This window comes from Coloeus monedula, assembly GCF_965178545.1.
Source record: "Coloeus monedula genome assembly, chromosome: 4".
Taxonomy (NCBI): Eukaryota; Metazoa; Chordata; class Aves; order Passeriformes; family Corvidae; genus Coloeus; species Coloeus monedula.
In genome coordinates this window covers 12,439,643-12,460,627 of record NC_138784.1, presented here as the reverse complement: position 1 = coordinate 12,460,627, position 20,985 = coordinate 12,439,643, and the positions used below count along the sequence as shown (strand labels likewise).

At 38.2% G+C, this 20,985-nt stretch overlaps 1 protein-coding gene across 1 annotated transcript in view; it reads right to left on the bottom strand.

The window, feature by feature from the left end:
* Nucleotides 1-20,985, bottom strand: part of ANO2 (anoctamin 2) — a gene marked incomplete at both ends in the record, with an annotated part of 148,589 nt that overhangs the window by 98,061 nt on the left and 29,543 nt on the right. The window contains 7 exons of the mRNA XM_082281149.1: nucleotides 6,402-6,466; nucleotides 9,829-9,870; nucleotides 10,128-10,183; nucleotides 13,070-13,118; nucleotides 13,647-13,701; nucleotides 14,836-14,987; nucleotides 18,605-18,703. Coding sequence (XP_082137275.1) covers nucleotides 6,402-6,466; nucleotides 9,829-9,870; nucleotides 10,128-10,183; nucleotides 13,070-13,118; nucleotides 13,647-13,701; nucleotides 14,836-14,987; nucleotides 18,605-18,703 — 518 coding nt within the window. The remainder of the gene's footprint in view (nucleotides 1-6,401; nucleotides 6,467-9,828; nucleotides 9,871-10,127; nucleotides 10,184-13,069; nucleotides 13,119-13,646; nucleotides 13,702-14,835; nucleotides 14,988-18,604; nucleotides 18,704-20,985) is intronic.

The following is a 20,985-nucleotide window of genomic DNA, read 5'->3' as shown; positions in this document are numbered from 1 at the left end:
TTAACACAAAGAAAACTCAATTCTAGCTGCCTACAAAACTCCACAGTCCAAGGGGGAGACCCCAGGAAGTTGTGCAACAACCTCAATCTTCAGAGCCTTGACTTTGCAAAAGTCCTGGTGTAGATTCCCACACCCTTTCCTGGATCTAGCTTTTGAAAATCCCACTGCAGGAGGGAGGAATCTGGGTGGTAATGAGGATCCTAGTGCTCAGACAGTGATCTGAAGCCTGGGAATTATGTTTATCAGAAAGCAGGGATCTGTTTTTCCTCACCATTACAATCCAAGCCTACTGGTTTAAAATTCTATCTCTCACACAAGCAACAATAAATAAGACCAAGCTCTTGCCAAAAGAGACAGAGAGAGAAGCACTTCCTACAGGACTGGCAAAGTCTGTGAAATGCAGAGCTGGAAGTAAATCATCTCACTCCAGTCACAGGCCTGCAGCCAGCAGAATAATTCAACACAAATTCCTCGGTGATTTATGCACCACGAGCAAAACCCCTCTGCTTTGCAATAAACAGTGGCTGGAGCGCTTGGGTAAGCCCTGTGATGAGAAGTTCCAGTGAGGGGAGGGAGAACTCCATACAACTCAGCTGAAAAGTGCTGCTCTAGCATCAAACTCCTAAAAGGCAGACCATCTTCATGGATGCACAACATGATAATAAAGGCCATTCATAAATAAACCGGGGTTGTAGGGGGGTAATGAGACCATGGAAAGGGAAAAGAATTGTAATGATGGGGAAAGTGTTCATTTTTCACAAGCTCAGACTCTGCTCCAGGGTCCCACGTGCTTCTGGCTCCCTCCAGGAAGCTCTCTGCTGTAAGACCTGGCAAAAAGGACATCAAGGATGAGTGGATGCTGGCATAGCACTTCCCACTGCACCCAGAGAGCTTTAATGATGATGAACTGTGAGCTGGACGTACGGTATGTTGGGAAGAAACCTTCATGTAGAGATTCTTGCAACTCTAAAAAGATGTTGGCCTCAAAGTGCAATAGGGTTACAGAAGATGTGCTCAGATTGTTGCCTCAGGCAGGTGTTTGGCAGAGCTTTGGAAAGGAGCTGGATGGACAAGTGCCAAAGACACTGGTAGAGCGCTTGGGCATTTTTCTACTTAGTGCTATGTTTGCTCGATTACTGCACTTTCCTAGGTTTAAAGCTGTTTTGTCTTTTTCCTAGAACAGAATTCCTTGCAGACAGCCTCAGAATCTCTGTGAACATTGAAGATTTGCCTGCTAAAGACGGTCAGGGTAGAATTGCAGGCACACAGTGCATCAAGGAGGGTTGTTCAGTCCCTGTGAGATAACCAGATGCTACCGGGTTGTTTCTGCCAAACTGGTTGCATTCCACAAAAAAAAAAAAAAAAAAAAAAAAAAAAAAAAAAAAAAAAGGGATATTTGGTAAGATTCATTCACAATAATAACAGAGGAGGGACAGGGAAGCCAAGGAATTAAAACATACAGAAGAATCTCCACTTTGAGGATAAATAACCCCAAAGTTAGGATAAGCAGTGACTGAACAACATTTCCTCTGGGACTGGACATCACAGACTTTATTTTCAAGTCCTGAGAATTCTACACAGTATGTGGAGCAAAAAAGAGATGAAGATGTGATTAAAAATCATGGTGAAAGAAGAAGTCATTTGTTCAGGCATTAGGCAGAATAGAAGGGCTTGGTTAGGGGCAAGCTGTACCACAAATTGATCTTAACCACATTTTGCAAAGGAAGAAACACTTATCTCTAACAACAATAAAACCACCATTTTAGCAGAACTCCCCTGTTCTTACTTTATCTCTCTTTTAAAACTACCCTAAGTAGGGTAAGCAGATACATCCAGGTTTGGGTTTTTTCTGGTGCAGATTGATGAAAGAAGCAACAGGTCAAAAGGTAAACCAGTATTGACAATTTGGGGGCCTGATTGCTTACATTGAGCACTGTCCTATGCAGGCCCCAAGATACTCAAAGAGAAAGCAACAATATCCAGAGCTGAGACAGTCAAACTATGGATCACAGGTCTGTCATTGCTTTAAAAACTTCAAGCTTCAGGCTTTAGGAACACAGCATTCATGGCAGGAACAGGGGGGGACTGGAGATGCTCAGTCAAGAGCAGGTTCAACATGGGTACACTACAATGAAAGGCCAGAATTCATTACACACTGAGGTGAAACAATTTTCCATACCAATGGAAAACACAGTTAAAGATAGGAAGGAGGGAATATATTAGCTAGACAGTTTGACTAACAGAAACTCCCGAGTTTTGATTTATGTTCTATTCACTATAAATAATATTTTAGTTAACAGGCTTTCCTACCTGCTCCTGCAAAAAGAGTTATTGTATACATAGTCTCAATCTTTACATTTCTTCCCAGTTTCAGGCTTTACAGCAAGAGGCATTTGGAGCTTTGAAAGTAACCATGCTATAGATAATGTAGCCTGTTAGCTACTAAGAAGTTTGGTGAAGTTCTAGAAATGGGAAATAGAAATTAAAATATGAAAAACCATTAGAAGATGAGCTGGCACCTTATAGAAGCAGTAATATTAAAATAAGCTTCACCACAATTAGAAATGAGCCAATTCTGCTTGATTCTCCTAGGGTGAGGTAATCTTATATTAATAGATCAAGAGATAAAAGGATGACCTCCACTCTACAAGGATAGTCCGCTCCTGGAATTTCAGTTCCTACATGGGTTCCCAGCTGCAGGTGCTTCAAGATGTCCAACATGCCAATTTTCCAGGAGCTAAAGTTTTGTCTCAGGAGGAAAACCACCTCTTTGTGGCATCAGTAACCTTAGATTACTCCCTTCATCTATCATTTAGAGCTCCTAAGTGATAAATGTTGCATTACAGCCAGAAATAAAAATTTATTATAAATTTCTACTGCACTTCTTACACTTGCTGTGGTTTTTTTCCCACTTCCTATAATTCATCAGAGGTGCACTGCTAAAAGACAAAAAACAATGAATGTAAGTCAGTCCAAGGAATATTTGGTCCAAAGAGGAGGAAACATTTCTTGAGAGTGGTGCTGTGTTGGAAGAGTTGAAGCTGTGTGATCTTCATCCTAGGAGCTTTCAAAACTCATGAGCAATTTGATCTGGCTGTCAAGCCAGCTCTGCTTTGAGCAGAGGGAAAGTCTAAGGACAAGCTATTAATTCTAAAATCATGTTGTTAAAACTTCGATTAACATTCAGTAATACATATAAAACTATAAAACCTGCTTTTTTTATGCAGGGCCATAGAACTCTTAAGGAGCATCCTCCCTGTCTCTGGATCAACAGTAGCATCACTGCAGAACTTGCTAAAATCTGAGCTTGAACTCATCTTCATCTGAGAAAAGAAAATCATCAAAAATAGAAGAAAATCACTAAACTGCAGATGTTTTTATAACACTTTTTATATTACAGTGCAAGGATTGAGAGGAATTACTGTTGATAAGTGCCTTCATACAAAAAAGTCACACTAGAGAAACTCCTCTCTGGTGAAAATCAATACTTAAATTAGGATGACAAAAAAGGTGTGTTACAACAGACAGACCTCCAGAGCTCTGCACATTCTAAAACTGCAGCTTTCATTCTCTAGTTTTTAATATATCCCTCAGACCTTCCGGAGATCACTAAGACAAGGTAAACCATTTTCAGTACTTTTTGCCTAACGTATCTTTTAGCAAAAAATTCATGATTTCTCTCTCAAATAACTGTTTATAATCCTCTTCATGTGAGTTAAAAAGAAACAAAAAAAAATTGAAATTCATATTTGGACATTCACATGCTTTTGAAAATAAAGCGCTGCATTAGGCAGACTGTGTTTCAAGCAATGAGTTTTTATATCTGGATGTGCACTGAGAGATGAGGTGTTATCTTACAAATAAAACCTCAATTCACACTGTACTATTTGCACAATCTGCACAACGTATTTCCTTTAAGTCTTTAACTGAAATTGCTCTGCTGTAGAATAGAAATATGTAACACCCACTGTGTTCTTATTTGGTGAAACCTTCCTTACTCACAGCTGCATTTATTTTACAAAAAAAATTTGCTTTTTCTTATAGCCCAAAGAGGTCCACAAAGCCAGAGAAGAATATTTTTACAGATTAAGAGACAGGAGTGAATGGAATTGTTGGTGAATACTATAATGGTCCTTTATTTCCTTTTGTTATTAAGAACTTTAAAGTTCTCCAAGACTGACTATGCAGTTAAATTCCCTGGGGATTACAGACCTTAGAAGAGAAGCCCCAGTCTGTACCAAGAGTGAGCATAACAAGTATGTGGCTCCTGTCTTTGATGTACAATCAGTTGGGAACTGGAAACAACTGTGTGGTCAGAAGGAAGGTGCAGAGGCACCAGGAATAATCTGTAATAATTCTACAGTGCCACATCTAATCTTCCAGCATAGGCACTTGAGTTAGAGAACGACTTTCAGTTTGCATTCCTACTGAATAAGAGTGAAACAGAAATAGTTCAAAATATCTTAACTATAAAAATTTTAATACTTGCAAGCTATATTAGAAATTTAGCAGCGTGCTTCAACAGAGTCAATGTGTTTGAAAACAGCAGGCAGGAGAGGCTTTGAGTATAAAGATAAATGCTGCTTCATCTGTCCATCAAAACCTGGATTTAAACTTAAGTTACACCAGAAAAACCAGAAAGCAAAGTTGAGTATAATCTAAGCAATCTAAGAAAGGAGGGTCACAGTAAATTATCAAAAAACACGAAGTGTGACTGATGTCTGCCAAGGGAATAAGTATCCAAATCAAGGCTGAGCTCAGATACCCCCATGGTACAAAAGTGAAGAAACATACTTCACTGGCAGAAACAGGGGGTGGCCATTCTCCAGGTACATCTACACTAAAGCTCTAACATTACCCAGGAAATAAAAATCACATTTATTTTAGTGGTAACAGTCAAACTTGCAGTCAAGCAAAATATGGAAGATAAAAGCAAGAAAAGTAATCTCTGAGAACAGACAATCAATTGCACATGCTGGTCTTCTTTTTTTTTCTCATAGAAGTTTAAACCACAGGATTTCTATGAAATCATATCAGCACAGTGAAACATTATAATGGAGACAGCAAAATACAAATGAAGATGGAGTGTAAGCAGATGTACCTCTATTTTTAACTCAGCTGAGCTGTCAGGTCTGCTAAAACTTGAGAATTCCTCTAGCCAGTCACAGTTTAATTTAACGCTTGTAATATTTACTGACAACACAGTAGGTGTTGTAATCTCATTCTGAGTTTACCTGTTCCATACAGCAGCATGGCCCAGAGTAACTGCCATACAAAAAGTACATAAATTTTGCTTCAAAACCTTTGAGGCAAAAAAAGAGGAAATTTCAAAGCCTGGCAGAACCTTGGTAGGGTTTGATGGTCTCAGTTCCATTTGCCAGTTTGAAACACCTTCCTCCCAATAAGGACCAATTCCTCCACATTAAAAGTTAGTGCTTAACTCTTTGAAAGACTACGTGCAGCATTTCAGCTTTAACTCAAAATATAACGAAAATATTTTACAAAGCTTATTGACTATCCATATTACCAACAGCAGCTTTTGCAGGTAATCACATAGGGGCAGATCATATAATAAAAACTAGTTGGAGTTTGATTATTCAAGAGATAAATGGTAACAAATGCCATCTTTCTTATATATACAAATTACACAGAAACAGATATTTGTTGAGGTTTTTTCTATTTCTTAATATCCCAGTTCATGTCTTCCTAGATAGACATCTTGCATTAGAATATTTCTAGTCAGCTGTATTCTCAAATATTTCTTTTCTTTACTCAGTATTTGTAGTACAAACAAAATACAAGACAACAAAAATTGTTTTGTTTTGGCTTTCTTTTAGATATTGTGGGAAATCCTTAAAAATCATGGCTGGGTTTTTTGTCTTATTTTAAAGCCAGCTTCTTCTATGTTTATAAGGAAAAAATTCATAAATACACCAAAAAAAACCCCACTGGGAACACATATGGATGTGTTCAGATGAATAAAACTTGTAAAACCAGGAGTAAAAAAATCAAATCAATTTCAAAACTGTCAAATACTTTCACACTGATTCATGATGTGAACACCAGCTTCTGATTATTCACCAGATTTTATGACCATACGCTCCAATAAAAATTCACCAATGTAAATGGCAATTCCTCTCCTTTGAACAAATCAATACCTAAAACCCCCAAAAACTGAAGTATGACATTCTTCCAGGAGTAAGCACTATACAAAAGCATACGTAATAATTGTTTAGTGTATTTTTGTTATAGTAAATTATCATCAGAGCCACAGAAAAGTGGTGAGGGCATTATTTTTAATGTTCCGATCAATCCAAGATTTCATTTGCTGAAGTAGAAGTGAATTAATCTACATCACCTCAGAACCAGGTCCCTTAGTGTTTTATCCAAGTCCACATTACCTTATGAGATCAATAGGCTGAAACTTGTAAAACACTCCATATCTTGCCCATTCTTGATACAGCAACTAAATAAAGAAAAAAAAAAAAAGCAAAACCAAAACTGAAAATTATCTTGAAACAAGTTATCCCTTCTTTTTTCACAAACATCTTCTAAGAGTTAAAAATATTTGCTCTACTCCTGGGGCTGCTATACCCAGTGGAGCCCATAGAAAAAACAGCTTTGTCCCCATGCTGGGGACATCACACAAGGCCACACCTGCTGTTGGATATGCAAATTCACCCACAGCCTACAGAGAGCTCAAAGGAAAGCCCAGATCCTTCAGAAGCTTCTTGCAGTGGGAGAAATCCAGCTGGAACAGGGTCAGGGATAAAAGCAAACCTTGCAAGACCTGTGGTAGATTGACCACAATATACTCAACTGCAACAGGCAAAGAATTTGGGATAGTCTTCCTTACTCCCTCTTTCATTCCCGTGATTTATGTGACACAACTTCACTGAAGAGGATTGTCCTGGCTGCCATATTGATATTTTTATATGAATACTTGTTGTTGCCTATTCAAAATCACCCCTTGCCATTACCCCCCACAGCATTACCTGCAAACTGCTATTAATTTTCATTAATAATCATATTAAGAAATGCATTCACTCAAATATACAAAAGAAAGTTAAAACTATTACATTCTTAAAACTACCTGTCCCGGGTTGCAGTGTATTCTATCACTATCCTCATGAGCTGTTGAAATCAGGTGGGGCAGTGTTTCCTTGCCTCCTCTCCCCAGACTATCTTGCTGTTAATGGCCCATTATTGTCCTGCCACATGACTCAGAGATAACTCCCTCCGGACTATCTTCTGTTAATGAGCCTAATCAACACCTGGCCTTATGACTCATTACCCCATTGTGAGATGCTCCACCCAGAGGGAGGAACCAAGCATCCCATCGTGGATATAAGCTGAGACTCTGAACAACAGAGACAACCCTTCCACTGGATTTCCAGAGGACAGGAGCTACACAGCCACCACTGGACTTTCTGAGGAAGAGCAGACCTTTTTTTCTACAGGATCACCGCTTCAGAGGACTGCAGCCACCATTCTACCAGACTGCTACCACCACCCTGCCTAACAGGGAGTCAGAGCTGTAAACTCTGTCAGTTTAACCCAGTGTTTTCTGCCTTTATTTTTGTTTTGGGGTTTTTTTTCCCCTTATTTTCCTATTAAATTGTTATTCTGACTTGGTGTCTCCCACTAGTTTGTTTTCAAACTAGTACACTACCTAAAGGCTGCTTTGAACACAGCTACAGAATGGAATTTGAGGAGCAAAAAGAAAGCTCTGCCTATAATAATGTTCCAATTAGGAACAGGTACTTCATGTAAATTTATGAGAATTTTCTAATCATAGGGATGCTGCTGTAGTACGTGACAACAGTGGATTTCCCAGGCAGGTTACAAAGCCCTCATGGATTTTTTAATGCAAATACAGGGACAGCAATGAAGTTGCCAGTGGGCCAGAAGCTTAAAAAAGACTAAACCAGTGTTTATACTCATGGTGAGTTGTTACCATTCTGCTGTTCAATACCTTTCTTAAAAAGATTTTTTTTTTTTTTTGAGCAGAAATCACACTGAAACAGGGACATTCCTTTACTTTTAGGAAAGACTGAAACCCTCTCAATCTGAGGGTTTCATTGAAGATTTCTAATTCTCATAGGAGGGGACAAAGGTGTGGTGTCACTGTGCATTTTCTCCAAGGTAATCATGAAGAAGGTTGATAAGGATTAACTTTTTATGTTATAAACTGGTACATAAACATTAATTACTTAACTGGTAAGGGTATTTATGCCAATATTACTCATTTTTGTTCTAAAACAGTACTCATTTTTGGGGGTTATACAAGAGAAAATTGAATTGGAAGATATAGATAAGTTAAAATGGGCTAAATAAAAAGAGGGCAGAAGGAAAAAAAAAAAAAGCTCAAAAATGCCCTCCTTTCTTTTAAACCTGATCAGGGTCCTTCAGGAAATTAAACACTGAGACTATTAGATTCAGATAGAAAACAGATGATGTTATGCATAGGAATACTACAGAAGATTCAAGGCCTAGGCAGCAGGGACATATGTGAATAATCAATGAAGTATTTCTGGAAAGAAGCTTTTATGTTTTTAATACTTAACACTTCATAACTGAGCCTAATAGGCAGAATAAAAAGAGGGCAGCAAAAAATACAACTAGTAGGGGGAATATTTTTCCAGACACTGGTCCTTCTAGGCCCTCTGCCCACCCAGTCCACAGTACCCAATCTTCCTCCATTGACTAATGTCCATTTGGTCTTTTTCTCTAAAATTTTTGCTTTCCAAGTCACTAATCTGTGGAGCTGCCACTCAGAGAAAATTCTGAAAGTCCAGAGCAGACAACTCCTTCATGAACAAAAAAGTTCAAAGTAACAGACACAAATAAAAAAGCTTCTTTTATAGTCTGTTTTCTAACTTTGTTTTGCTTACCAAGGTTCATACTCTAATTTAAATTGTATGTGGCACATGAAGACATCTAGTGGCTGAATGGCAACATTATTTACCAAAAAACTACAAAGATTATGATTTCAAACTTTACTAATTCAGCATTGGAGAAATCAGATTTATTTGTATGACCCCAGTTTGCATTAATTCAGTCTTCATAGTATGTAAATATTGGAGGTATCCAAACATTCCCTTTTTCTTCGGTCTTCCCTCATCCCCTTTTTCTCCCTACTATTTTCCCTCTGCATTTCCCATCCTATTGTTAGCATATCAAGGAAAATAAAATGAACAAACATTAGAGAACAATATGGAAATGATCTTAATAGATTACAGAAATTAAACGTTCCTTTCCCATTTCTAAAATTAAGCATATATATATATATATATAAAAAACACAGTTTGAATTCACATTGTTTCTGTTGAGGATTGATCTATTTTTGAATGTCTTTTGATAGCTAGAAACTTTATTTACAAAATAATTGGAAGCAGATTTTCAGAAACTGCATACAATTTAATTGAATGCACAATCAAATGAGAAGTACAACTATGTTTTATTTTAGTAACCACTGCTCTCTAGTAGAATTTGGTTACAAAAAGAAAATTATTATATTACTTATTTAACAATTTTTGCTTCCTGACAGGTTGACAATCTTGTCTATGTATGCAGAGGGAAACTGGAAGCATTTCAAGATGTGAATATCAAATTAAATTTACTGACATACTTCATAAGAAGACTTTCTAAAAATACTGCGAAAACATTTTTATATGCAGAAATAGAGGGAAATATGTAATTCAAAAAATGTATGCATTTGTAAAAACATCTAATTGTTTGTATAATGGCTAATGCTTTACAATGAGATTTAAAACATCATTTGTTATATTAAATATAATATGAAATAAATTTTGCAATGTATTTTACCTTTCTTTCATTCATGTCATCATCTTGGCCTTCATATTCACCCTGGAGAAAGAAAATAATTTAATAACTGACGTAAAAGCAAATAAAACTAAATCAAAGTTTGGTCAGCTGTTCCTACCTACATTGTTGATTTTACTTTTAGATCACAACTTGAAATGTACTTATAAGAAGAGTTTTCATATTAGAATCACACTTAGAAAATATTTTCATTGTCATAGACAGCAAATATTTGTGTCTATGGATTGATGTCTCCTGAGTGACACTAGCAGAGAACTGGATTTTTAATAGGACATACGTACATCGTGAAGTGGGTAGGCTGCATCATAAACATTGTTTGCTATTAATGTGCCAATGCCTAAAGAAAAAGAAAAATTCGGGTGGTCAACAGGCATAATTGAAGAGAAAACATTATTACAGCTTTCATTTCATGACATTCCAAAGGGGAGAGCACTGTATAACTGACAGTATTCAAAGAATAGAACAACATAGGAGTCCCTGACTGTGGAAAACATTTTTCAGAGAAACTAATTTCCATAAAGTGCTCTTTCTTCAGTGAACAGCACAGTACAAAGACTCTTTTGACCACTTGTTCACCCTGACAGCAAAGAGCCATGTGACTGAGGAGCAAAGCATCTGGAAGTCCTTCTTGAATCTTTACAAGGGTCAGAACCATGAAGTCCTACTGGCCAACAATTAAAAACAACCCCCCCAAAAACTTCCACTGAAGTTTGTGGTTATGAAATCATAGAATGGTTTGGGTTGGAAGAGACCTTAAAGATCAGCCAGTTCCTGTCCTCCTGCCATGGGCAGGGACACCTTCCACTATCCCAGCTTGCTCAGAGCCCCATCCAGCCTGGCCTTGGACACTGCCAGGGAGTTTAGCAAGGGAATCCCCAGCAAGTGACTGCAGCACCTATAGACAGACATAAGATCCCTACTGGCTCTCAAGACCTGCAACTCTTACAGCAATTCCATCCTCAGTCTCTGCAGGCGAAAACCATTGTTCCATAAAAAAGGCAACCAAAGATGGGTAATTTATGATAATTAGTAACATAATATGTATATAAAAATTGATTCCAGGCCTCTTTGCTTTCAATGCCCAGGAAAAAAGTAACCAGCTATCATGTCTTTAGCAATGAAAAACATTTCATTGTCAAATTACACATTGTTCTGAAGTATTTGGTGAAAACCTTCTGATCAGAGATGCTAGACAGGCAGTAGCAATAAAACTCTCCCTTGATACAAAGACATGTACAACTACATGCATTAACAGAATCAGGAAGTTATGCTTGGATAATGTCAAGCCTGCTCCTGAAAGCATTCAATGTTTGGAAGTTTGCAGTGGTTCAGAGTTATGCTAGAAGTAAATAAGGTTTTCTTGTATAATATCATAGGAGTAGAATCAGATTCAGCCTTACAAAGATGTAAAAAAATCCATAAGCAAGTGTGTTTGAAGTGTTGTTATTTTCATCTTATGATATTATAAAGCATGTTTATGAAAACCAAAGACTCCTCTAAGCACTTCCAACAGCACTGTCCTGCCTCTTGTGCAAAGTAAACAATGAACTCCTGTATAAAAAAAAACAACAAAATGATGTTTAAAAGAATCCTTAAACATTTCCTGATGAGTGGTTTTAAAATGACATGGGAAAGCCTTAGTGACATATGAAACAGAGGTCTTTTGGGGGAGGATCTCAGGAGACCAAAGGGATAACTAAATTTATGTCAAACACAATGCACAATCATGTTCTGGCTACGGACCAGAAAGATGGAAAGGATGGGAATGCTACAATAGTTACTTCATGTCAAGTGAGTTCTTGAGCCGACCTAAGCTTGAAGTGCATCAGGCTGTATTTTTACCTTAGAGCTGAAAAAAATTCCTGAAAAATTATTACTAGTCCTTTGATCTCTAATGATGGCTTTTATTCCACTATAAACCAGAACAAGCTATTAAATTAAAGAAAACCCTAAGAGGCAAATATCTGCATTGGCAGAGTGCTCTTTCCCTTCCTACTCTGTCCTTGAGCTTCTCTCAAGTTTTCTCCCCAACAAATCCCAATGTCTCCAGAAGGGTTCCCAGCAATCCAGAAAAATAAGGCAGCATTCCCCTCCATTGCCCCAGTGGAGCCTTTTGAGCAGGTCAAAACAGAGAACAACACAGAGGAAACAGCTCAAAAAGCAGACACCTACCAAATGATGTTCTAGAAACTGAGAATGCCTGATATTTTTAAAAGCACAGTTCCATTTTTTTTTTTAAAGAATCAGTGAGGCAGTCATAAATTTAAAAGTTTGTACTGGGAAAAGGCAAGTGCTTTTGGTTGCAAAAGAGAAAGCATTTTTTGTGGCTTTCATTTTGTTATGCTTTTCATGTAATTTCAAATATATATATATATATCTCTTCTTCAGGGAAAACAAAATTAATCTATTTTCCTGTACCAAACACATGTTTTATTGCAGCTTCCCTGCACAAAATCACACCAGGACTGTACAGAATCTTGCTGCAGCTCATTATTTGCCAGGAATGTTACCCTTGGACAATGTGATCTGTCCATAGGTGGTCAAGCTTACAAAAGATTTCCAGAAAATATGGCAGGGAGCACCATCACTTCTTTTCCACTAGGGAGAAGTGTGCTATGATTGCACAAGGGTGAGAAAAAGAGGAGAGAAAAGAGAATAAGTACACCTGTGTAAATTCTGAACCTCAAGAAAATTAAATAAATTCTGAACCTCAAGCTCCAAAGATTTCAGCATTATCCCAAAAGTATCTTCAAAATAGTCATATTTAAGTCATATATTTCACTAGGCAGCTCAGGGAGGTAATTTTTAAAGCTGAAGCAATAAAAATAACCTGGAAAGGTGCATTATTCAATTGAAATGGTAAGAAAAATATGCTCCTGCAAGAAATAATACAGCATATTGCAGTTGACATCTGAATTTTCCAAAGCAGATCATACAGTAATCAAATCCAATTTTATAACAATTCATGAAATGTGAGTTACATGCCAGATGCTGCACCTGTAGAAATGAAAAGCCAGCTCCTATTATGATCCAAACCATGGACCAGAAATTTTGATTTTATGCCTCAGAAAAAACATTTATTTCAATCTCTAATTTTTTTTTTTTTTTGGGGGGGGGAATGTGCCAGCATATTTTGTGTCCTGCTAGAAAAATCAATATTCTGTGAGGTACCTAAACAATTCCTTTCAAAAGAAAACCTCTAATTCTCTTCTCTCCACCTTACCCATGCTGTTTCTGGCCTTTGTAGATGTGCGTTTCAAAATTTCCCTCACCTGCAAAGAAGAACAATGGGATAACACACAAATCCTCTTTTAGCATGAATTTCATCATGGAATTAGCAATAAAACAAAGCTTTAAAATAGGTGGCTTCTGCACTGCTGGTTTGTTCAGATGTTTAAATCATTTAGCAGATTTTATTAGAGGATTATCTGCCCTAACATTTGTAGGCTAAATCCTGCTGTGTCACATTCTTATAGAAATATTAGAAATATAAGGACTATATGGAAGGAAACCTAGTTAAAGCTTAGGAACAGGGCTGAAAACAGCTTTGAACAACGGAGAGGAGTCAGTAGTTTCCCTACAGAGCATTTCCCACTCCTGAAGCACCAGGAGCTCCAGAAAGGAATTCCTTACATACACATATGTCAGGAATTAGTGTTCTGCAAGAACACACAAATGCATAAATTGATGGAATTAGTAAAGTTGAAACTGAAACGCTCCCTACAAATCCCATTCTAAACCCCACTAGCAAATCCCATTCAGTACAAGAAGACAATGATATGTTATTCTTATTAACTTACTATTCGGCTGCGGGTTGCATTGTCAAAAAAGGTGTCTTTGTCTTTGATGTTATACCTAAAACATTGAGGAAAAAGAAAATCAGCTCTGTTTTAAGACATGGAAGCAACAAGTAAGACAAGATATAAGATTCTAATTTGGAATTCACTTAGAAACCACAACTAATCAGAAAAACAGATGTTTAAAGGACATATAGATGACCAAGTACAGCATAATAAAATGTGCTGTTTAAGACCCAGTCATTCAGAGTTCTACCAGGATTGCACTGATGGTGGGCGTAAAAATGCAAAATTATTAGCTAATATAAAATGCCTTTTGGGCAAGAAGAACCTCTCTATTGTTTACAGAAGATGACTTTTAATATTTTAGTTATAACATCCCCTCAGCTCTATAACATGCTGAGGTTATGTTATTAGATTTCAAGCAGCCTGATGCAGATGTTCATTACTCTCTTCCTGGCCACTAAACAGTCAGCACTTCACTTGAGTTCAAATAACCATTCCACTGGAATTATGCCTTCCCTTAAAACTCAAAATCATCATATGTGAAATTAGCTTCCCAGTTTATTCTCCTCCATCAATTTGACTTGTATTCAGAATTAATTAAAATTGTCAGAGGGCAATCAATGATATGGTGGGTCACTGTATTTATTACTGGACTTTATTTATCAGACATAAATACAAGGAGACACCCAGGAGGGAAAAAAGAGTGTTTAACGTCAAACTGGGCCCAGAAATATTATTCTGAGTGAAAGGGCAGGTGTCAAGAATTCCTTATCTGCATATTATTAGCTGAGTTTTAATTGCTACAATAAATCTATCAAGATGGAAAGTACTGCTGTATTTCTGCTAGCTCTTGCTTTTTTCAAAACAGGCAGTAATATCCTTAACCAAATAATCAGGAATTTGGTGGGAGGACTTCTACATTTCAAGATGAACACATGGATATTTTATTTGATACACTGCTTCCAGTGCCTTATCCAGCAGCAGTAAGTAGAGCACTGGCAGAAAGCCTCTGCAACTTAGATTTCTATTAGTCCCCTGAAAATCTGACAGCTTTGGATATTTCCTCAGGATTTCCAGACATGCTTGATGAATTTCTGAATTTTGACTGAAATATGGGTAAAAGAAATAACACCAAAATGATATATTCCAGCTTTCTTTCTTGTCCATCACATTTTAAAGTACTCACAAATACATTTTCTCTCTGGAAAATGGGTAGGACAAGGTTTTCATCTTGGTATTTTCTTGTTGTGGCACCTGGGGTTGCAGAGGTTCAGTCAATTTGCACCATATTTCATTTAGTGTTTTGAGTATTCCCTTTTCTTCTGTGATTTCATACATCTGAGGAAATAAAACTGTACATTAGCATGTCCCTTCCAAAATTACAGTAAAAGGAAGAAAGAAAGAAAAGAAGAATTTGCTGTACACATATGTTTAAACCTGTAATTAAGTGTCTTCTCTGAAGACATATTCCCATATAACTGTAAGCACCTGAATCCATATGGGTTGCCGCTCCAAAAAGTTCCTGTCCTTCACAAGCCACTTCCAGAAAAAAACTCAGTGCAGAATTGTTAATCCAAGAAAAAAGAAAACAACTGGATCTTCATCCAGAGCTCCAGGTACCTCCTCATCTCACAGTTAAACCACCTGTCCAGAAGGATGCTCTGAGGGATAATATTAAAATCTTTACTAAAATCCAGGGGGAAAAAGTTACATCTAATGCCTTCCCCTCATCCACTAGGCAGGGAACCTTATAGTAGAAGGAGATATAATTAGTTAGCCAGAATTTCCCCTTTGTGAAACCCTATTGTCTGTGCCTGAGGAATGTATTGTCCTCCAAATGCCTTCAGTTGCAGCTGGTATGACCTTGTCTGTAATTATTCCAAGTCCTGAGCTTAGAATAATAGGGATGTCTTTTCCTGGCTCTTCCCTCTTGTAAATTGTAATAATCCTGAGTAGCTCCCAGTCAGTGAGTACCAAGTCCTTTGGTAGTGCGCTGAAAGGGGTCCTGCTAATTCCTTCAGTACTCTGGGATCAAGTCACAGGGCCCCAGGGACTTCTGGACATCCAGTGCATACTGATGGTCCCTTAAAATTTCAGTGGCTACAAATGGAAAGCCACAAACTGTTCCCACAGCTGCAGTCCTCTGCCTCAGGACCAGGCAGTCCAAGATTATAAATCTTAAAGACTGAGGCAAAAAAATCATTGAAGGCCTCCATTTCTCCTTCAGGTGACAGTCTCCAACAAGTATTGGTCCAATATTTTCTTCACTCCTCCTCTTGTTATTAACATATTTTAAAAAGTTTCATAGTTGTGTAGCACAACACTGGCCAGTTTCAACTCTAGATGAGTTTTGGCCTTTTATGTTTTCTCCCTGAATATGTGAACCACAGCTTTGTAAACTTCCTGTGAGGCCTGGCCTTGTTTCTAGAGATGGACAATTTCTTCTTCTCAAGCTCCACAAGGAATTCCCTGTTCAACCAAGCACTCATGGAGCCCTCAAAAGCTGATTCCCAGGGACCAGTGCTGCATAGCTCCCTGAGTGGCTTTGAGTTTGCTCTCTTGAAACCTAGAGCAACAACTGTGCTGACCTTTTTGTTCTCATTAGACTGAATATTTTAAACTCGACCATTTTGTGGTTGCTGCAGCCAAGGCAGCCTCCTACCATCACATATCCCACATGTCTTCTATTCACAAGTATCCAGTCTGGGAGGGCATCTTTCCTAGCTGGCTCACTGAATCCTTGTGGCAAAGTATTATCTTCAACACCCTTCAGGAATTTCTCAGGCTTGATTGTCGCAGCAGTGCAGTATTCCCAGTTAATGTCTGGGAAGTGGACACTTCCCAGAAGGACAAGAAATTTCTCCTGGTTGCCTATGGAATAATTCATCAGTCCTATACAACACTCAAACAACATCCTTGCCTTGTTTTCCATCCCCCTAATCCTCACCCAGAAGCTTCCAACCTTATAATCCCTCAACTGCAGCTTTTCCTTCCCATACAGGACAATTTTTCCACCTCTCCATCTCTGCCTACCCCTCCTGAACAGCCTTTACTTCCCTACGCCAGCACTCCAGACACAGGATTCATCCCCCAAGACTCACTAAAGCCAGAGACATCACAGCTTTGGGCACAGAGCAACACTCCCAGTTGTTCCTATTTGTTTCCCGTACTCATATTTGAATCTGGCACAGTCTCCCTCACCAAAATAACTCCATTATCATATCCAGAAGTTTATATATAGTTAAAAGGGCTCAGAGGGTACCTTTTCTCAGCCTGTCATGGGTTCTGAAAGATGATTTAAAACTGAACATTTGGGAAAAAAAAGTCTGTAATCAACTTGTGTTTAGAGGTGGATAAATAGTTTCCCCTGAAAATGCCTCTTTTTTAATGGTTTAATAGGATCCTTGAATAAATAAAAATAGCATCACAGAAAATACCTAATGTGCCTTGAGAGCAATATTTTGTATCTTTGAACAAAAACAGAACTTTCCTTTTAGTGGTTGCTGGCTGAATTTTTTATTTTATATTGCAAAATCCCCAAAATACAAGATTTGAGTTTTTTCAAAGTTGATTTTTGTTTCCTTCAAAAGAAATTACTCTTTCAACTATCTTTAATTTCAAAAAAACACCCAAACCCTAGGACATGAATATAGCTTTCCTGTCAAGCTTCTTTCTGGTAGTGCTGCCATTTCTGCAGCTAGAAATAACAGAGGACTTTTATATTTTTAGAGATAACACAGGATTTTTTCTCCCAATCAGAGAGAAGGGGATGCAGAGCTGTTGTGAATGAGGAGGATGCCATCAGAGATTATCAGCTCCTGGACAGACCTTAACCCAGGGCAAAATGATGGCAATAGTCATCAATTAAAATAGTATAAAATTTACTTTGGTGCATCTACAAAAAACTTGGAGGGGAAAGTCCCCATGAGGGCAGAAAGGGGGAGAAATGAGCAGGCACTAAAAATGCATAAAATAATTTGGAAATGGATCCAAGAGAGGAGTTGAATAGGTAGAAAGTTTCTAGGGGTATTGTATCTGTCTAAAACCTACGTATTTTCAAAGATTGATTGGAAATATCCAATTTTTTTTTTCCCCTGGGATGAAAACACAGTAACAGTATGCAAGATTGATTTGGCCAATCTTCTGATAATGACAGGTTGTAACAGCATGAAATGTGAACCACAATGAAGCTTTTGGTGGGTGAAAACAAGATGAAAAAACCCAAACAAACAAAGACCAAACAACGCAGTGGGAGAAAAAAAAATCAATTTGTCCTTCATTTCTAATGACAATGCAAAGAAATCAGTGTTCATTAGCGCAGTTGATGAGTATCACTAAATAAAAGCACAAGGCAGTTCCCCTGACTTCAGTGGAGCTGTTAACCAATGAGCTAAATAATTGCAGGAACACAGATTGGGGGATCTGCTGCTCCGAATTTACAAGCAACTCTGCTGAAAACAGACAGAGAAGAAGAGAGTGAGCTGAAGTTTTAGTGACAACAGGCAGGTCTGAACTCACTAAGTCACTGATACCACCAAAACAGATTTTTTTGGGGAGAGGCTCTCTGGAGAAGTCTTAAGGCAATGACCAGTTTCATACTATCTCCCATACTACACCTCACCTTTGAGGGAATTTCCTTGACAAAAATCCAAACAGCTCCTGCCTTCTCAGCTTTCAAAGCCCTCCTTAGCACTCACCTCTGTCATCACCTGCCTGAATGCAGTCCATCAGCCAGCTGCCTCTGTGGCCTTTAAAAACCCCTTTGGAAGTCCTATCTTTAATATAGTGCTGAACAGTAAATCATCTCAAAAGACTTGGAAATGTGAAAAAATAATCCTGACAGTTCATTCTCTCTGATTTTTGATATAAATTAACTCCACAGGCTTCTATACATTTAATGATGATTCTGATCCTTCAGTCATACAACTTGTGGATAGAAAATGGGAGCTATTTACCTTTTTAGTGGGCATTTTTATTTTAAGAAGTTCTGCTTCTCGACTGAGGACTTGCCAAGGCGCGTGTATACGGACAAAACTCAACCCCTGGCTCTTGTTCTGAAACATAAATAAAAGGGAAAACAATGTATTTAAGTATTTTTGAACAGAATATAGCGCTAATGTTTCGAGTTGTCAGCTCCAACTAAATCATTCAACAGTAGGCAATCACAGGGAATAACCAACTTCTGCTACAGCTGGGCTGCAAAGTGACATATTCCTTAAAAGCTGAAATTTTTATGCTCTAAAACCCATTAATCTACTGCCTAGAGTGAAGATGTGTGTGCACCAGGATGACAGAAAGCTACAGGTCCAGATTTTGGAATGATGGGAATGAGAAACCCCCAAACTACAGGTTTTTTCTATATTGATATTTTAAAAGTGATCTCTTTTCTTTAGTGGGCTTTTGTGTCCATCTGAACCACCAAGATAAAAAACATTTCTCCTGCTCTGGGTCGGCTTTGCTTTAGTTGTCATTTTCAGTTTTGCCCAACAGTTTTCTGGACACTTCAGCAGATTAGTGGTTCCTTACAGAGAATCAGGCCCAACATTTATTGCCCTAAATATCTGCAAATTGGAGTAGCAAACCTAAAGAAAACATAAAAATTTAACTTCTGAGTAGAGATAAGAGCCTCATGTTTATGTAAATGACTGGTTATGCTGCTCAGAAGCATAAAACTGCACTAAAGGGCTTTGGCACAGCCAGTTTTCTGCAAGCTGTGCAAAAGAGGTCCTGGTAGCACATCCAAGCTACAGAAGGGAACCCTTAGAGCAGAAAGCAGCACCCCTGAGAAAAGCACCAAAATTAAATGAAGGAACGTTGAGACAGAATTTTCCTCAAGGCACACAAATAAATTGTGTCAGTAAATCATAGGGATGAATGCTTACTCTGGAAATGTAGAGAAGAAAGGCTGGGAGATTAGAAGGGGAATATCAGAGAAATCAAGGCAATGACCAGCTCTCACACTGTCTCCCATACTGCACCTTCCCTTTGAGGGAATTTCCTTGATAAAAATCCAAACAGCTCCTGCCTTCTCAGATTTCAAAGCCCCCCTGAATACTCTCCTCTGTCATCATCCTCCTGAACGCAGACTGTTGGACCATATCCTTTAGGGAAGGGCATGGAAGAAGTGGACAGAAGACTTTCAGGAGGAATTTCTTCACTGAAAGGGTGGTCAGACATTGGAAGGGGCATTGGAAGGGGCTGCCCAGGGAGATGGTGACTCCCTGTCCTTGCAGGTGTCCAAGGAATGACTGGATGTGGCACTCAGTGCTCTGGGCTGGATGAAAAAGCAGTGATTGGTCAAAGGCTGGACTCGAAGATCTTGGGAGGTCATTTCCAACCTCAGTGACCCTGTGATTCAGAGGCTTGATTATTGCTAAGATTAATGATCTTTGTGTGGATGCTTCCATCTTCATGTAAACCCCAAACATGTATTTGCTGAATGTGTCTTTATGCTTCCTGATTAAAAAACAAAAAAGAAAGTTAGATGGAAATCCTACTATTATTGCAATCATTTTGCTCTTATTTCCCCTATAGGTGCAACATGAATTACAGAAATCACTCCCTCACCTTCAGCTAACATTTCTTCAGTGGACCAATGCTATTTTTGAGAGCAGAATGAGCTGCAGAATCTCTCTTTCATCAGTCCACTGGGGAAGTCAGCTTTAAGGGAAAGAAGGAAAAATTTACTGGGCATGAGCAGATGTTCTGGTAATCATTTTCTGAAAATAGATTAATAACAGATGAGAGGTTCAATTTCAGTGGGTGAAGATCAGGAGGCTTCTTGTGAGCTTTTGGCTAAAATCAAGCACGTGTCCCTGTCTGGGGGATTATATTCCATGTTGGCAAGAGGAGGGACATTGTGATCTAATTGGTTGCTTCCAGCTCAGGCTCATATGACTACACAGATTGCAAATAAAATCAGGCAAATAATTTGAGAGAAAAGACCAGATGAAGAATATGACCTTTGTATATTTGAACAAAATATGTTGGAAAGTTGTGCTGTTCATGAATTGATATCAGCTGCTGAGGAATCAGGCCATTAAAAATCTTTAAAAGGCTTAAAAATCACCTTATGATGGGAAACTGAGATAATTTCAATAAACACTAATGCAAAGTAAATAAAGTAGGGGAAAGAGGACTAGGTGACTCCTGCTGCAGGGTAAACAAAAGATGCAGAACAATGGGCTGCTGGATGTTCACCTTGGGATCACTAGAACCATATCTCCCATATCTTCCTAACATTCAAATTAATCAAAGAATTTTAAAATAAATTTGAAACTATCAATTTCATATCATAGCTCAAGAAATAAGCCATCTAACTCACTTTCTATGAGCT